The following is an 18,080-nucleotide window of genomic DNA, read 5'->3' on the forward strand; positions in this document are numbered from 1 at the left end:
ATTGACAAAATCATTATTTGCTATTTATGGCCCTGGACAATTTCTTCAAATCTCACATATCTCATTTTCTCATTTATAAAATAAACAGAAACATCTACTTTGTTGGACGATGAGGAATCATCTTTGTAAACTACCTTCAACTGTAAAATAAATAGTAGCTCCCCATATTATTATTCCAAGCCTCATTACCTTACTGTCTATGAAATTCTAATAACTGTGGTGCAGTGGGCATTCTTCTAGGTGTAGCAAAATGGTTTTGTATCAATCTATAGAATGTGAAGTCCTGATATTAAAGGTTTGGGTTTTTTTGTTGTTTTGATTTGTTTGTTTGTTTGCTTGTCAGCATCCTGCACTGGCCATGCTCCCCAGGTACACTGCCACTGTTTGAATAAAGGGGTCCCTGGTATCTGTTGTGCCCAGATTCATGTGCTTTGTGTCCTGTCACCTTGGCCACAGCTGACTGAATCGAAGATTGGCATCTGAGTCCAAAGCAGCCTCTAAGGACCCTTTATTCCAGGATCACTAACTGCTCCCTTAATCTATGGCCCACCTGGGCTCCCTCATTAAATTCCACCCCTGCCCCGAATCTCTGCCTGCCTCTGGGCTGTAATCTACCTTTGCCCCCATGTCATTTATCCGTTCCCAGCTTCTGTTTCTCACCATTCAAGGGGCCTTTCTCTGCTGGAGCTCCCTCTTTCCTTCCTTCCTCCCTCCCTTCTTCCTTTGGTTCATTCATTCCTTTCTTCCTTCCTTCCCTTATTTCCTAGTCCTCAGCTCCCTCCACCTCATCCCCGCCCCCATCCCCATCACTTGTCCTCCTGTGCCTTAGATCTCACCACCAGTTCAAGATGCAATTCTTTTTTCCCTGCCCTGGCATTTGCCCTCTAACTTGGGATAAGGTCCCTAGGGCCACGGTTCTTCTTGCTACATTTATTTATTTATTTTGCTTTAAATATTATCCTTTTAAGTGAGTAAATTTTTAAAAAATTAAGAAAATAGTAGCACATTAAATATGAACTACTATTTCTAGCAAAGTGGTAGATGAGATAATCTGAAAAATCCTTTCCCTCCCCAATACCTAGAAATGATGGGAAAATGACAACAAATACCTGTTAAAATACAAACCTAAGTTCACAGGAAAGAAAGGCAAATCTCTGTGGCCTAAAGACCAAGAGGGGACTGAAAACAGATTGCTAAGTGAGTTATGAATGTCTTGGGAGGTTTTGCAGATGAGAAATTTAGAGCCTTGGGTCCAGGGTCAGAGGGGACTTAGAACTGAAATCCCTGCATAAGCCAAGACCCTTGGAGAACAAGGGACAATGTGGGTCTGGTCTAAGTCCAAGGGATCTTCACTGGTGGAATTGATTTGCATAAATAAATAAACAAACAGATAATTTTAAAAATACAATGCATATATTTCAGGAAGATGGAGAATGCTTCCCAAATGAAGATCTAAGATGCAAGAAAAATGGTTAGCAAAGAAACTAGAAAATATGTGGGTTACTCTAAAGCATTTAAACAAATAACATCCAATAATGGGAGAAAGAAAACAATATATAATTAAAACACTTGACAAAAAATATGCAAATGGTGGAGGGATGGTAAAGGAGCTAAAGTGTATAGAGTTATTTTTTTCCTCTAGTGGGGAGTAGAAGTAATTATTAACTTTTAGATTTACTACTTAACGAAATATATATTCTCAAAACACTAAATTAAGCACTAACATCATAGAAATATTATAATTTCCAGAATAATAGAGAAAGAAATGAAATAAAAACAATTTGATTCAAAACTAATCAGAAAAGAGGAAAAAATAGAATAATAAATATTGAAAATATAAAACAAGATAGTAGAAAGAATTCCAAATATGTAAGAAATCAAAATAAATGTAAATGCATTAGTTAGCTAATTAAATGATACAGAATGTCAAGCTAGAAGGAAAAAAGAAAATCTAAATCCAGTTCTATGATGGTTACAAGAGATATAACACACACATAACTCATAACCTTTAACAGAAAGATTAAAAATAAAAGGATGTGAAAAGTTAGATTGGACACTAGTTTAAAATTTGTCATGTAAGACAAAATAGACTTTAAAGCAAAAAAATATTATTAGAGATAAAGAGATTCACTACATAAAAATAAAGGGGTTAAATCACAGGGCTCTCAATTCTAGCTCTACTGCCTACTGCCAAGTAACGTTAATAGGTTGCTTCATTTTATTTTATTTATAAAATGAGATTATTAGCTGTTACACTCCTGGGCTGTTACAGCACTCATGATATTGTGTGCTGTATATATGTGTTATGCACTCATGGCAAAATATGAAAGTGCCGCGTGAAATAGGTGAAGTTTGGGAAGCACTGGTTTTGAGTGAAAGGATATCGTATCCATTTCAAATAATAGGATAACTACCACAGAAATATGAAGATTTTCCTGAAGAACCAGTATTTAATATTGATAACCAGAGTTCATGCCTGGTGACCATTAAAACTGTTAGCTATCCGCCCACATAATACTGCCAGGTTTATAATCAGCAGTCAGTCCTCCAACATGCAGATATAAACACATAAACACAGAAGATAAATAGAAACTTAAGAATCTGTTAGAAAATTCCCATTTTATATGTCTTGGCATAAAAATATAGTAACAATTTGACAGCCTCTCAAATCAGTCACCCTGCTATTTGATCTCTAATAGAGCACAGAGCATCCTTCACATAGCTGGTCTATGTGGTAATTAGAGCACATCAAAGACAAAAGGGTGGCATAAGTGGCCCTTGAGGAAGCCCTCATATGCTGTGGAAACTACAGAGCATTGAAGCAGAGTCAGTCAGTGTCTTAGCAAAGGAGTGGGTCTCTTACACCCGAGCCTAGCCTGAATCCAAAGCTGGTACTTCTGGACTTGGGTCATAGCCCCAGAGTGAATGCACTGCTCCTGGCCTCTGTGTCAAAAACCAAGATCACAGCTACAAACATATCCTGTACCGTGAACAGGAACTGGAAGCCCAAAGTTGAAATTATTTTCTCTTTGAAAACTATTCCTAGGGAATAAATTGGTTGTATTTGAAAGCTGCTTTAATATCATCAATTCACTTTAGGATTTATCACCTATGTTATTTTCCTTGCACTTAAAAGATGTATAAGCTTTATACTTTTCTAATAATCTATTACACTGAAGATGTGCTGTTAGCAGTACGTAAGTTATTGATAATTTCCTGTATATTGTGGGGAAAATAATAATTAAGCAGGGAGAATTATGTTATTTTATTTAACAATGGAATATTAAATTAAATGTGTAACTTCTTTTAGGATAAGTAAATCAAATTGGAAAGTTATACTCACTTGTACACAATCAGTTATGATATAGACAATAGTACAAATAGACAATAGCATAAATAGACTAACATATATTACAAGTAAAGTTATTAATATGGTTTGTTTTTGAGCTTTCAAAGATTTTATTTCAGCTTGACTAAGATACGTTTTTACACCCTCTTCCAAACACACACTAAGACATTTTTCTCATTAAAGAAAAGTTTCTAATTATCATTATCTACAATTTCCATTGAACATGCTCTTTAAAATCTTTTAAATGTTAAAAATGATCAATTTAATCCTAAGAGAAGAAATAAAGCTACAGGGAAATAGATTTCTACAAATAACAAAAAGTTACAACGTACTTTAAAACTCCATGTGTAGAGTAGTTATTTTTTCCCAATAGACAGACATTGTCTCTAAGATCTAATTACAAGTGATCATTTCAACAAGTAACTCCCATCTTCATAAGATATCCTGGGTTTCTATTCAATTTTGAAAACTTTAGTATAACTGACTGTTTTTATTGTTTATTATACAGGAAGCATTTCTCTAATACTCTGCTGACCTTCCCAGAATTTAACTAAACATATCTTAGTAAATCTAAAATGTATTGACAGAGTAGAACAGTAAGAACAAAGCAGGCTGGAGCTGTTCAAACTGGACCAGCGCAGCTTCCCCTTAAACTGTCATAAAGGTTTGCAAGGCACGCCCTCACCAGGAGAATCTACTCACCTGCCCGGAGAGCTCTAACTGGCTACTCTAAGGACTGTCGTGTTACTTAGTCATAAGTCAAGGGTATTTTGTTTATGTTACAGATATGGTGCGGTATAAAAATTCAGATGCATGGCACATTCAGTAATATGGTATATTAATAAGTATGGTTTAGTAATTTTACCATAAAGGTAGAGAGTTTTTAAAAGGCACATGGCACAGTCTTTCCATCTCTCTACAGCTTTAATCTAGTCACAGGAAATAATAACAGTCCACTCATCAGTCTTGTACAATTAAAATGAAGAAATGCCATAAAAGAAGCCACTAGAAGATCGCCAAAATATATTTCCTTTCTCGGATATTCAGTATCCAGCATCTTTCACTGTGTTCCAGTTTGTTCTCTCCTCATCACCAAATCTCCATGTCATTTTCCTCTTTCTTTTTAGTACTTTTGGAGATCTCAGTAGACTTTGTTTTTCTATAGTACAACAGGCGAGCATGCAAAATTGTGTGACTAGCTCTAAGAATTCCCTCTTGGTCACTCTTGACTATATTCAATGTCAGTAGGCATAACAATTAATAAGGGTATAAAATGAAAGCTTCATTTGGTATTCTGAGCTGGTAATTGCTCAAATGATTTTGCAGTTAAGTATTTTTCAAATGCCATCACAAAAAATCCAGATTCTTTTTAAATGGTGTCCTGTATTCCCTTGCTGAGTTGAAGAACTATCGTGAAATAAAGGGCACTTGAGATTTTCTGTAATATTTTTCAAGCATAATTGCAATAATAAGCTTGATTTTCTGGAAGATATTAACCTAGGCACTCATTCTCTATCACAATTTAAAATATCAAATAATTTAACCTACAATGTTTTAAAATCCCCCAATAAATATAAGCATGTTTCCTTCAGTATACACTAATTATTATGCCTAGTGACATCAACTGCCAGATTTAAGTAAATTAACAGTTGCAAGATTAATAGTTGTGTGTAGAAGACAACTTCTCTTAAAAAGATCTCGTCTTTCAAACTATGAATGCAGAAAAAGATAACTGCTTTTGAAAATATTCTTTCAAAAGGAGATGATAAGAAGACCAAAAACTATTTGCATCAAAATTCACTTAGATATAGAAAGGCAACCTTATAGATCAAGGCAAACCTTTGTCACAAACGTGAATGCTGCTGGGAAATTGTTGCTTTTGACAGAACTTCTAAAATTGTATAACATCTGAGAGCAATTATAGGATTATGCTTGCATTTGCTTTTATAGTTTGATTTTGTATAAAACATCTGAAATTTGTCTGCCTGGAAAGAAATGGTTATATGATAAAAATGAAAAAAAAAATCAGAGCTATGTCATGAAAATTCAGCCTCTTTTTGAGGTGAACATCTTCTTTGATGTTAAAAAAAGCATAGAGAACTCAAAAACTCAACATATTCCTTCTGGGTTTCTAGTATATGTGCATTTTTATCATCAATTATGCCACCTCTACTAATATACTTTGCATATTTTGTGGTTGGATAAGAAAACATTCTTCGAGGAATATTTAAGCCAATACGAAATTAAAATTGTAACTCACGTGCAGAACAAGTCTGAAAAACTAGGAATTTCAAATCTTAAATCTTTATTGATGTTTATTATTTTGAAGTATTAAGTGTTGATTTTGTCCTGTAAGAATCATCCTAGAAATTACTGAGATTTTAAGTAGTTTTAATCCGTGACAACAATTTTAGAATAACTTTTAATTCTTTATATCTACAAAAGGTTAATTACCCTAATATAAACATTATAGTGTATGTTTTTCTACTATAGTTCCCTGTATACAGAAACTTTGAAAACATGAAGTATGTTTTAGGCTATTTTTGAATGAAGCATTTAGAATGCATCTGGGAGGAGAGATGCCCTTTTTCAATTCACACAGAAACATATGGTTTAGCTGGTCTATCCCCAAGTGGTCAAGGCATTTTTTGCCTAATCATTATCTCAAACACAAAAGATTCAGAATATGGCCCATGAGTTCCTAATATTCTGAAAAAGATCTTTTAGAGATTGATCATCCAAATATATTTGTATTTTTCAACCTATACACATCTTATAAGTGCTTAATTTTATTCATCCCCCAAACAGGCTTTTTAGAGCTTTCTTTACAGCCTTTTATCTCTTAGGCAGAAGGATGATGATTATCTAAAACAGAATTTCCCAAACTTCACTCAAAAACTATGCAACACATTAATGGATGTCCCTGTGAAACAGGCATTCCAGAATGAAATAACTTTGGTATGTGCTGGAATAAGCAAAGATAAACAAGTTGTTACAAGAGAGAACTTCTCAAAATGTTAAGAACAATATTGTGTACTATGAATCATTACCAGGAAAGTGTAGCAAGCAGTGTTTGGGAAACACTGGCCTGTATATCATACTGTGCAGACCACTGCTCATTTCAGATGTGCTTATCTTGACATCTTCTTGGTTTATAGCATACTTGGATAGAAGGAGTCAAAACCATACGTGGTACTTTAAGGGCCTACATACTACAGTTCTATATGATACGGGTAAGATCAAGTCAGTGGTTTCTCCCTATGGTCCTTCAGGAGGACAGTGGACACTTGGCTGACTTTTAGGTACTGAGCAGTGTCTTCAGGGGATGCTACAGTGTCTTCTAAATCCTTTTAATGACTTCCAGATGAAAACCCATCCAAGGCAATGCATAGTAAAACATTTCCTGTGTTACAGGAAGATGTGAATGAAGACACATACCCCTGAACAACACGGGTTTGAACTGCATGAATCCGCTTATATGGGGATTTTTTCAATAAATATAGTACTTATATTTTCATTCCATAGAACTTTAAATTAACTAAGTGTGGGGAAAATTTTGTGTTCAGTTAGAGATCACAATATGTGGAATCAGAAGAACTAGGGTTTGAGTCCCGATTCTATCCTAACCATTGTTCAAGGGTCAGCTGTGCAGGGAATCATGATATAAAAACAGGTTTCAAACTCTTAAACAGATTATAATCTCCTTGAGTATGCGGCCTAGATAGTATACTTTCATGAAGGTTTGGAAAATAATAGCCTTTACGCTTGATAGGAACTCAAAAGTTTGCTGGTACCTATTATGAAATGTAAATACATCTATTATTATATTGATCACATTTTTCATCTTTTATCCATGAGCCTGAGTAAATAAAATTTTAAAACCTATGCAGGTGTTAGTTACTAAAAAAAAAAAACAGAAATGCAAAGCAGTTCTATATTGAGAAAAATCATTATTCATAGTGTCATAAGAAATGGGAATATTTAAAGCTGAAGAGCCTGCAACTTTTTGATGTCATTTTTATTTTTCATCACAAACCCTCCGCTCAGGTTTTTACCATGGGGCTGATGGTGGACCCAAAGTAACTTTGTGTGTGTGTGTGTGTGTGTGTGTTGGGGGGGTGTACATGTGTGTCTGTGCACCTGTGAGGATATTTCGGGGTAAGAACATACATGAAAAGATGTAAGAAGGAAGACCTGCCCCTCCCATAGCTCATATTACCCTCTTTGTTCCTCCTAAGTGTTCTAAGAAATCAAACATGCACCACATATGGAGAATCCCTGATGTAAAGTATGGGACTGGGGCTTCTGGTGGCGCAGTGGTTGAGAGTCCGCCTGCTGATGCAGGGGACACGGGTTCGTGCCCCAGTCCGGGAAGATCCCACATGCCGTGGAGCAGCTGGGCCCGTGAGCCATGGCTGCTGAGCCTGCGTGTCCGGAGCCTGTGCTCCGCAACGGGAGGGGCCGCAGCAGTGAGAGGCCCGCGTACCACACACACACACACAAAATAAAAATAAAAAAATATAAAAAATAAAGTATGGGACTACAGGAAAATACTTCTTCACATTAGCTTCAGGGAAAACTTGTTTAGCCATTAGCTTAACTGACTGCATTTACATAATCCACTTACATAAAAATAACTGAGCTCAAATGTGCTCTAAACCACAGAGAAGGGAAAGGGAAGCCAGAAACAGGGAAATGCCCTCAGAAAACGGATTTGTCATTAAGAAATTTATTTGCACCCTTCCTAGGTCTACTCCATCCCCACCACCTTCAATACATGCTAAAAGTTATATGAATCAAGGAGGCAAAAAATCTTCTATCTTCTGCTTCTTGTCATGATCTAGTTATAATGACTGTTATCTGATAAACTGGCATTTTCCCAGAGTAACCTTGGCTCCAATCACTACCATGAAGTTCTTTCTCCTCCTTTCTATAAAATCATAGTCCCTTGTTGTTGAGCCCCCTAAAATTTCTCTGTTCTTTGCTTTCTTCCTCGAAAATCATACAGCTAAATTTTCCCTGAAGAACCTATTCTCCTGAAATTTCAAGAGAATGACAGTGGACCCACATATTACTCTCACAGTTGGTTGGTAACATGAATTCTGTTCATTAGTCATACTTTACAGCATAGGACTCAGGGTACGTGGCTCTATTGTGAACATAAAACTACTTCAAGATTTATGGTTTTGTAATTATTGAGTAAATTGTTTTTAGTGACTAAAAGTGAAAAAAGTCTTTGTTTAAGCCGTATTTATCAATATTCTTGCTAAACCAAATAGGTTTTGAAACATAATATCTTAATAATATTTCAATAGAAAGGAATTGATTATAATCATTTTTACCACTCTATCCTAGCAGCTCAATATGGCTACATTCCTTAGCTCTTTTCATTCTTTCTTAAATTTTAGAGAACTTAATATCCTATTAGGACCAGATGCTGAGAATATTCAAAATAGAGATAAAACATTCTCTTAATATCTTGATCTATCTCGGAATTGCTCCTGCAGAATCTCAGTGTGGCACAGTTAATTAACAGTAAGATAATTGGTCTCAATTTGCTTCAACATGTGAGCTAGGTGCAGAGAAATCCAGGAAGACGGAATGCCTCAGGATACATCATCAAAATGTGAGATCATAAGAGGCTTTTGGAATATTAGGAAGATAGTTGCTTCTGTTTTGAACATTTATATTTCTTGGTCCTCTCATCAACCCCAAAATGCCTTCAATGAAACTTCTACTTCTGGAAACTACTTAAGAACAAACATAAAATGTGCCTGGTCCATACTGAGTCTGCTGTACTGAAAATGGCACCAGATTCCTGAGGTCTTTTCCCTTTCAGCAGGGTTATTTGCCTTGTGAGAACCAAGATAACTGTCGGTGATTTAAACAAACTCCATGCAAACTTCTTACAACTCCCCTACTGTAAAAGAGGGGTGTGTATTTTGTTATCACACCCATCTGAAGGCGGACCAACTACTATGTGATTGAAGGCAAGATCAGCAAACTACAGCCTAGGGGCAAATGCAGCCGGCTCTCGGTTGTTCTGTAAATAAAACTTTATTGGAATAGGACTGTGTTCACTTGTTTGCAGAGCTTCTGCACCTCAGTGGCAATGTAGAGCGTCGAGACAGAGATTGTCCTGCAGAGCCTGAAATGTTTACTATGGGGCCCTTTACAGAGAGAGCTTTCTGACACTGGACTAAAGAATGCTTTGTGGATTTAATCACTTTAGAAGGAATTTTAGAGCAGTCTCTAAAATATGACTCTGGTTACAGCCCCATCTTATACTAAGTACCAAAGAATCCAGGCAACGTTACACAACAGTGAATCAACGCTGAACTCACTCTGGTCCCAGTAGTTTCAATGAAATATTTCTGCTACTTGACCTAAACTCTGTTTGAGTGAGAACGCTCAGGAAGCGCGGTGCATTTTTACCCGGTTTGTACACACAGTGGCATCCACTCACCTGGTCCTGCCCCTGGGCCGCTCAGATTGCTCGGACAGGAAGCTGGTGCTGCTGGTCCTGGAGATGGCAGACACGTCGCTGACGTCACTGTCTGAGGATCTGGCGGAGACGCTGTCGCAGCTTCGGTACTGATCTGTATGTACGTTATACTAAGGATGGAAAACAAAAGAGCGTGAGCTCTGTCATCGGAGGCTGGCAAACAGAGACACACATGGTGAGGCTAACGGCTACTCAGCCCACATCAAGCAAAAGTGCACTTTCGTAAACATAGGTGTGGAGTCTAAAAGATCCCAAACGCTAGCATGATACATGGGTTCCAGGATTACAAACCGCCCCCCTTCGAATGGTAAGAAGTGGTTTATAAGGACTGAATCGTAAAACGAAGAGTGTCAATGCTTGGGTGGAAAATTCATTGAATAAATGATTTGCACATACTTAAGACCTCAGAATTGTATTATTTATTTTTTCTAGTACATCAGTTCCTCTTGCCTTGCCTGGTTTTCATCGTTGCCTACAGAGTCTACTCACCTTCTACTCTATCCATGGGGTAGACTGCTTCCATCTGTCTGTGCTTCTTGAGTCTAAAACTTATATTCGATTTACCTACACAATTTCCCTATTCTAAGACATCACATTCTTTCAAATGTAACCAAAAAACACATCTCTCTGCAAAAAAGCACTGACATGAAAGCAGAAGGATTGTGCCAAAGTCAATAAAGAGAAGGAGGCAAAGACTGGACTTTGACTTTCTTGCTATTATGGCTTAATTAGTTATTTTCAGGTTTAAACTATCAACTAAGTGCTGAAAGTAAAAACTGGATTCCTATTAAAATTTCAAGATACACTATATCTCATATTTAAATGTGTCTTTATATTTGTCTTTAGTATTCATTACCTGAGGTCTTAGATATCATTAGGTAAAAGATGAAAACTTGTGAAGGTTTCAAAGCAGTTAATCTACTCTTTTTCTACTTCACTCTTATTGCAAAGAATCACACAGTGAAGACCTTTATACAGTCTATATTTTTATTTTTATCTGTGTGTTTTAATCATAATAAATAGTAAGGTTATATAAGTATCTACAACTTTAAAATAACAAATATATACTTGATTTTCTATTGCTAGGTACTGGAAGGTAAGATAATATAACTTCTTATATAAAATAAAAGAACACATAACTGAAGGGACACATGACCGAACATTGGGTATTTAAGTTTCTTATCAAGCAATTTAATTTTGCATTTATGTCCTAAGGTGTGAAAATATCAAATGTTTGCTAAACTTATAGAAAAACTCATCCATCCTCTCTGTTCCATAGCAAATGAGTTTTAATATATCTAAAATAATCCAAACACTCTATTTCTAAAAATTTGTATAAAGAATTGTCTTGCTAACAAGTACTAAATAAAATGATGCTAAATTGTAGATCTGTATATCCAAAAAGAACTATAAGTATTATAAGTATTATATAATAATAAGTATTATATAATAATACTTTTTAAAAACTTCTAGAGAAAGGATCATGTTTATTTAATAATTCCTCAAGTGCTAGTAGTTCAGGCCTAAGGTATTTAAATGTTAGTTTTAATTTTTCATCTCTCAAGTGTATGTTTTGGGCAAAGAATTTCACATCAAGCATGAAAACAATTTCAAATTCATAGAATATCTATAAAATTATCTTTCCAAAGAATTTTTTCATAATTGGATGATCTGTTTTTGAAAGCCGTATGCTTCATTATAATCCAAAAGGACATGCAATATGCTATTATGTTCAGAACTGAGCTATTTATATAACTTCATGTATGATTTAAAATTAATATGATTTATGATAAAGTAACATGAAAATGTTTTACCATTAAATTCTTTCCTATCTGATAGCATGGTGCTGACTGACAGGATTCATTTCAATAAGAACTTTTTTTTTTTTTTTTTTTTGCGGGACGCGGGCCTCTCACTGTTGTGGCCTCTCCTGTTGCAGAGCACAGGCTCCGGACGTGCAGGCTCAGCGGCCATGGCTCACAGGCCCAGCCGCTCCGCGGCATGTGAGATCTTCCCGGACCGTGTCCCCGGCATCGGCAGGTGGACTCTCAACCACTGCGCCACCAGGGAAGCCCAAGAACTGTTTTTTATTTACAGAATAGATGTAAAAAATATGCTCACATAGTGGAATCTGAATTTAATTCTGTTACTGGGGTACAAACATATTTCCTATATTACTTGTTTCTGAAATTATTTTGCTAAGTAAATATGTTATGTGATTATTATAATGTCTCCAAACATTGAAATGATAGCTTGTCCATGAGAGAATATGAATGAATTGGTTTCTAATACAATAAAAATTTGCCCAGCTGTAAGAGATTTTCTGGCATGGCATGACCCCAGCACAAACTCTCCCCTTATTTGGCAAATGCCAATAATAAGCAGTGTAGTCTATAACATAAGATCATGTGAGTGTGTTTGAATTATTTCTCCAACTAAACAAATCCTCCTTTTCTATAAATCATGTCTTCTTCTCCTTTTTGTCTATAGACTTTTGCTATTCCAGCCAAGACATAAAACAAGGGATTTTAAAAGATTGTTTGTCATATTAAAAATCTTTTATACTGGAGTAAAGAATAATCCACCATTCTGATGCCATGTCACAGTTTTCTTCACATTGGTTATTTGAAGGAATGGAAAGGCTTTTATACTCACTTTATACTACTACATCTACTTATTTTCAAAATCTGTTAAAAGTTTAAATAATCACTTTGACTTTTCATCAAGCATGATTCTTTAAATTTCCTATTTAACAATTAAATATTTTAATAGAAATACATTAATTATATTTTGAGAAATGTAGCCTCATCAGGAGAAATATACACTGATCACATAGCAGGGAAATTTGTCCTTGATGTGAGGGGAAGCTCTAATAACAGGGCTGCTATTTTCATAAGTAATAATAAACTCTTGGCAGCTGCCTACAAAAACCTACAATTCTGCTTGCTGCTCTTGGGTTACAGAAACACAAGTGCTCTTTAAAATGTGAGGCCTACATGCAAATTCACTCTCCAGTTATGAATTTTACTCCATCACCAAGGCATGCGACTCTGTCTAACATCAGTGAACAATCAGCACAGTGTCACATTTCAGAGATACGAAGTTTTGTGTTTTCTCAAAAGCTAAGTTAGTGCTAATTCCTTACTCAGGATGGAATTAGGTTTATTTAATACTTTAAAGGAGATGCCAGGTTTGAAACATCTTAGGAATTATACTACATGTGTCTGGTAATCCTTTGCCCTGAAGAAAATCTAGTTCTGTTGGTGTTTGGTTATAAATATTTTGAAAGCTGTTAACCAATTTCTAATCTGGCAGAATTTCAACTAAGGTGCATTGTTTCATCCAAAATGCCAAATGGATTAAAACACTAAAAATAAGTCAACAAAGGAATAAAGTTCAAAATTTAATGTACATTAAATTTATGAAAATACTGGTTCTCAACTATATAAATAAAAATAGATCTTTGTAAAGTAAATTGTTAAAAGGTTGAGGTAAAAGGATAAATTTAAGAAAGAAAAAAATGTGAGAGGTTTAACTGGAATTGCTACTGGAAACTATTTTAAAATTTTATTGTAAGCATTAGGAATCTTAGAATTGCAGAGAGTACTTACCTTTTACTTAACATATAAAATTAAAAATAAGCTAATTATTTGTTATGTTATCTTATATATTTTCCTGTCCTATAGTCTTGTTTTTAAAGAGACCATATCTTTTTTTTTTTTTTTTTTTTTTTTTTTTGCGGTACACGGGCCTCTCACTATTGTGGCCTCTCCCGTTGTGGAGCACAGGCTCCGGACACGCAGGTTCAGCGGCCATGGCTCACGGGCCCAGCCGCTCCGCGGCATGTGGGATCTTCCCGGACCGGGGCACGAACCCGTGTCCCCTGCATCGGCAGGCGGACTCTCAACCACTGCACCACCAGGGAAGCCCAAGAGACCATATCTTTGATCTCACATTTATCAATATAATTTATAATAATTTTATTTATGTAATATAGTAGTATCAATGGATGCAGTAAGAGCAATAGTAATGTATTTGAAAGTAATGGGTTTTTTAATATTTAAATGCAATGAGAGAGGAAAAGGAAAAGAATGTCTGTGCAAATAAGGAAGGAATGATACAATATGATAATTTAACTGAGTGCAAATCAAAAGCCATAGAATAATCTCTGAATCAAACTGGAGTCATGTGTACATTTCAGTGATGTCAGAAGAGAATCGAAGGGCATCTAAGCCCCAGATCAGGAGCTGGTGGGCTCACCACGTCCTAGAAAGGCTTCGTTAATGTTGGGAAAGCACCTGCTTTCTTCTGAGGGGACCTCAGTTTTCATGAATCTGGTAAATAAGAGAACTGGAACTGAAGATCATTTTGAGGTATTTTCAAGTTCTAAATTTCGACCCATCAGAGAATTTGGAATCTCCCAACCAAGATAAACCTACTTTTTTTTTTTTTTTTTTGCAGTACGCGGGCCTCTCACTGTTGTGGCCTCTCCCGTTGCAGAGCACAGGCTCCGGACGCGCAGGCTCAGCGGCCATGGCTCACGGGCCCAGCCGCTCCACGGCATGTGGGATCTTCCCGGACCGGGGCACGAACCCGCGTCCCCTGCATCGGCAGGCGGACTCTCAACCACTGCGCCACCAGGGAAGCCCGATAAACCTACTTTTGATTTCATTCTGAATATGTGTTAGTGGTGATTTAGACTTCTAGGGGACTTCATTTTATAGTTTTTTTTTTTTTTTTGATCAATGGATTAATGATGAGAGGCCTAGTTCAGAAAAGGCTTTCAGTCTTTTTATGCTGATTCTTTATTTATCTCTTTCTTGTTTCCTGCAGTGGCTCTGCCTATCCCTGCTGTTCTATTTGACCTCATCCTTTGACATAATGCTAAGAAATCAAGAAAATATTTCCAGCTTTAAAGATCGTTTCTAAATAAGAACATGTAACAGTGGAGGAAGAAAACCTAACTTATGCTGCTTCCCAATTCTTACTGCATTTGTGGTAAAAGCAAGCAAAAATGATGATGATATCCATAAAGACAGACAAATAGCAGATGAAGTAATAATATCATAAGGAACAAACGGGAGGAAAAATATGTGGAGCTGGAATCAGCAACTCTATGCAACATCAAGATATTTTGCTTACTGATTTTTTTTTTCTTTACTGATTTTACTTTTTAAAATACTGTTTCAGACTCCTTGGGAGTTGAGCCCTGCTGAATCACAGCGACCATGGACATTGTCCAGTTGGAACCCTTCTGAAATTAACTAAGATATAAAGTGATAAGACGGCATCCAACACATACGGCTCTGTGGTGGGCTGGTGACAAATCAGATGTTTGTCACCACCTCCATATTTTTGTGTTAGTCCCTGAATATCTGGCTATATAATGAACAACCTCCAATATTTAAAAATGAGTAGGTTTTTCTAGGTTCATATAACAAGCTAACAACGTTTTATTTAATTTTGAATTTCAAAAAGGTCATTACTTCCAAAAGTATTCTTGACATCAGATTAAAACACGGGTTTTCCTGTAGTGGCTGCTGCCACTTTTGTAGTATTCTAAAAAAAATGTTTTTAAATAAACCAGATAATAAATTTAAAATTGCTTCATGAAGTATAAAATTTTATGCATATTTTAATCAAAATGATCAGATGCTAGTTAGCAGTTTATAAACTCCTTATTGCATCCATACAAAATAATATTGAAATATAAATTAAATTTTTATTCACTTGAAATTGTGTGGATTTCAGTTTCTGAGACTTTGAAATCAGTTATTTTTCTCACTAAAGACAGATCAATAAGAAACCTCACATCACATAATTTCTGTCATTCACTAAGAAATCTCCATAGGAATATCAACTTCAAATAGTATTTAAGAGTATACATCTATATCTTAATATTTCAAATACAATATTAAGTGATATTCAAGCAATGAAATGGCTTAAAATGGCTTCACATATCTTGCTTATTTATGTGAATTTGACCACGACAATCAATCATCAAGTGACTTTAATATCAAGTATTTCCATTTTCTTTTTAGATAAAACATTTAATCCAGGTTAATAGACAATATGTTACTAAACTTATATCTTGTGAAAATATCAAGAGGAGAGAGGTTATGATGCAAGACCATCACCTGAAGGATAACCTCTCTCCTATAACCTGGTGCTCACTGGTCCTACCTGCTACCCATAATGTACTTTTTTACCAGGGGAACTATTGGTTGGTTACTGGTTTTACCTTGGAGTATTGTTCGCGATCAAGTTCTCGACTAGAACCAGACCCTGTTGTCTGCTTAAATCGATGCACTTTCATTTTCATCTGTCTCGTTCGCTCCTCCACTACTAAGCTTGCTGCAAAAACACACAACGGGAGTCTATTAAAACACCGAAGCACCTCTGAGGAACCGAATGGTTTAAGATTGCAATGCTTTTGATATGACTTCAACCAAATAAAATTTCGAAATCACACGATTAACAAAAAAAAAGGCAGAAGATACAATGCTAGCAACTGTCGCTCTACAGAGGAACGTGACTCAAATCACACAGAATGGGGGACACAAAGGTTAGTAACAAAAGCTAAGGATCCTATGTCTTTATCGGATATGAAATAATCTCAGTTCCATTCATGAGTCATTAAGTGAAACCGAATTTAATTGTGAAAATATGCTTCCTGTTGAATGAACTGGTTGTTGCTTGTACATATAGATAGAACACATCACAGAGAGATACACGTGTTTATTTACATGCATGCACACCATGTGTCACCCTCAGCTGCAGGAGTCACCTAAAAACTCTTGTAATGGAAGAGCGCCTGCTTTTCTGAGGCATTCTTATTAAATCCTTCATTTCTACCAGCTGCTTTTCATGAATATTTGCCATTCTTAAAAATGGACTTGCTAAGAGAAAAGATTCGTTTTCTATTTCTGAAGAAAACATAAATGAAATTCATACTTTTTGAAAATGTGATATAGAACTTCAGCTCTTTAATTTAAATTTGTAAATAAACATGTGTATTCCAGTTATGCCTTTATCATCTCCTAAGTAACGGGAGTGATGGTTTAGATGGGAAGAATTACAGCCTTCAATAAAGGATGAGCTATTTTAAGTCAGAATCCATCACAAGCAGCTTGGCTTTAAAACCCTGCCTTTAATTTTTACATTCTTACAAATGAAGAGCGAAGAATATAGTCGTGTACGTATACCTGCATTGTGAGACCTACGTTTATGTTTCACAACTTATCTCTTGCCAGTCTCTGAAACAAGTGCTACAATTTATTTTGAAGTTGTGTATATACACCTGTATCTGACCACAACCCATACTGTTTTGTAATTCATGTACTGGGACTTCTGCTAAGAGGCCCTGTGATTTAAAGGATAGTGGACATTTTGATACGTCTGATTGAGGTGAGCGCTGACTTCCTGTCTTACAAGGAGTTTATAAAGACACTTGTTGACACATTTTTTCCATTGCAGTGATTAAACATGGCCTGTGATCCCTGATAAAAGACACTGACACTCATTATAAATATTCAATAAATATGTAGCTTTTACTGTGTGTTCAAATACAGGCTCATAGCCCAGGAGATAAATACATGCTGTGAAATGTGTGGGTAAATGTTTTACTTGTAATTTTCACACCAAGCTGTTGGATGTTTAGCTTTGTTTAAATTCAGTAAATTAGACGATTATCAATCCCTAATGTGACAGTTATGTGGATGAAGCAATCACGCACACTTGCTTTGAAAATGTTGACTTGAGACCATAAGTGAGGACTATCATGATTAAAGGATGGTTCAATAGAGATCTTGAGAAAAGCAGTTCAGAAATGTATTAATTACTTGACAATATATAAGGAGTCATAATAAGTAATATAAAGCAAAATGCTACTCAAGAGAATTAGGAATTGAGACAAGTTATTGAATAATGTGAGCTGTATTTATAGAAGGCCGTATACCCAATGAGAAAATGTACATGTGTCTTCTTTCTGCCATCTGCCTGTGACGTGGTACCTCCTGGATCAGCTGCTTCGAGCTTTGAGGAAGTCAAATGAACTGTGATCAGCTGTACTCTACAATTAAAGCTTAAAGCAATTCCAAGTAATCTCTATTTGTGATAAAAGCAAATGTAAATGATGTTAGCTTAATCTTCTCAGCAATGATATTAATTTTAATAAATTTTTGACATTGATTAGCCCATAGCTTTTTGACCTTTACGTTTAGCATC

At 35.8% G+C, this 18,080-nt stretch overlaps 1 protein-coding gene across 47 annotated transcripts in view; it reads right to left on the reverse strand.

The window, feature by feature from the left end:
• The window catches only part of LOC308626456 (regulating synaptic membrane exocytosis protein 1-like), a gene marked incomplete at both ends in the record, with an annotated part of 216,998 nt that overhangs the window by 84,406 nt on the left and 114,512 nt on the right, over positions 1-18,080 (reverse strand). For 29 of the 47 annotated variants that reach the window (XM_081251496.1, XM_081251514.1, XM_081251513.1 and 26 more), the window contains 2 exons: positions 9,816-9,964; positions 16,096-16,208. The exons of the other annotated variants lie outside the window; for them this stretch is intronic. In XM_081251496.1, the coding sequence (XP_081107622.1) occupies positions 9,816-9,964; positions 16,096-16,208 (262 nt within the window). The remainder of the gene's footprint in view (positions 1-9,815; positions 9,965-16,095; positions 16,209-18,080) is intronic. 47 annotated transcript variants of the gene reach the window in all.

The sequence above is a fragment of the Mesoplodon bidens genome, assembly GCF_964165515.1.
Source record: "Mesoplodon bidens genome assembly, chromosome: 12".
Taxonomy (NCBI): domain Eukaryota; kingdom Metazoa; phylum Chordata; class Mammalia; order Artiodactyla; family Ziphiidae; genus Mesoplodon; species Mesoplodon bidens.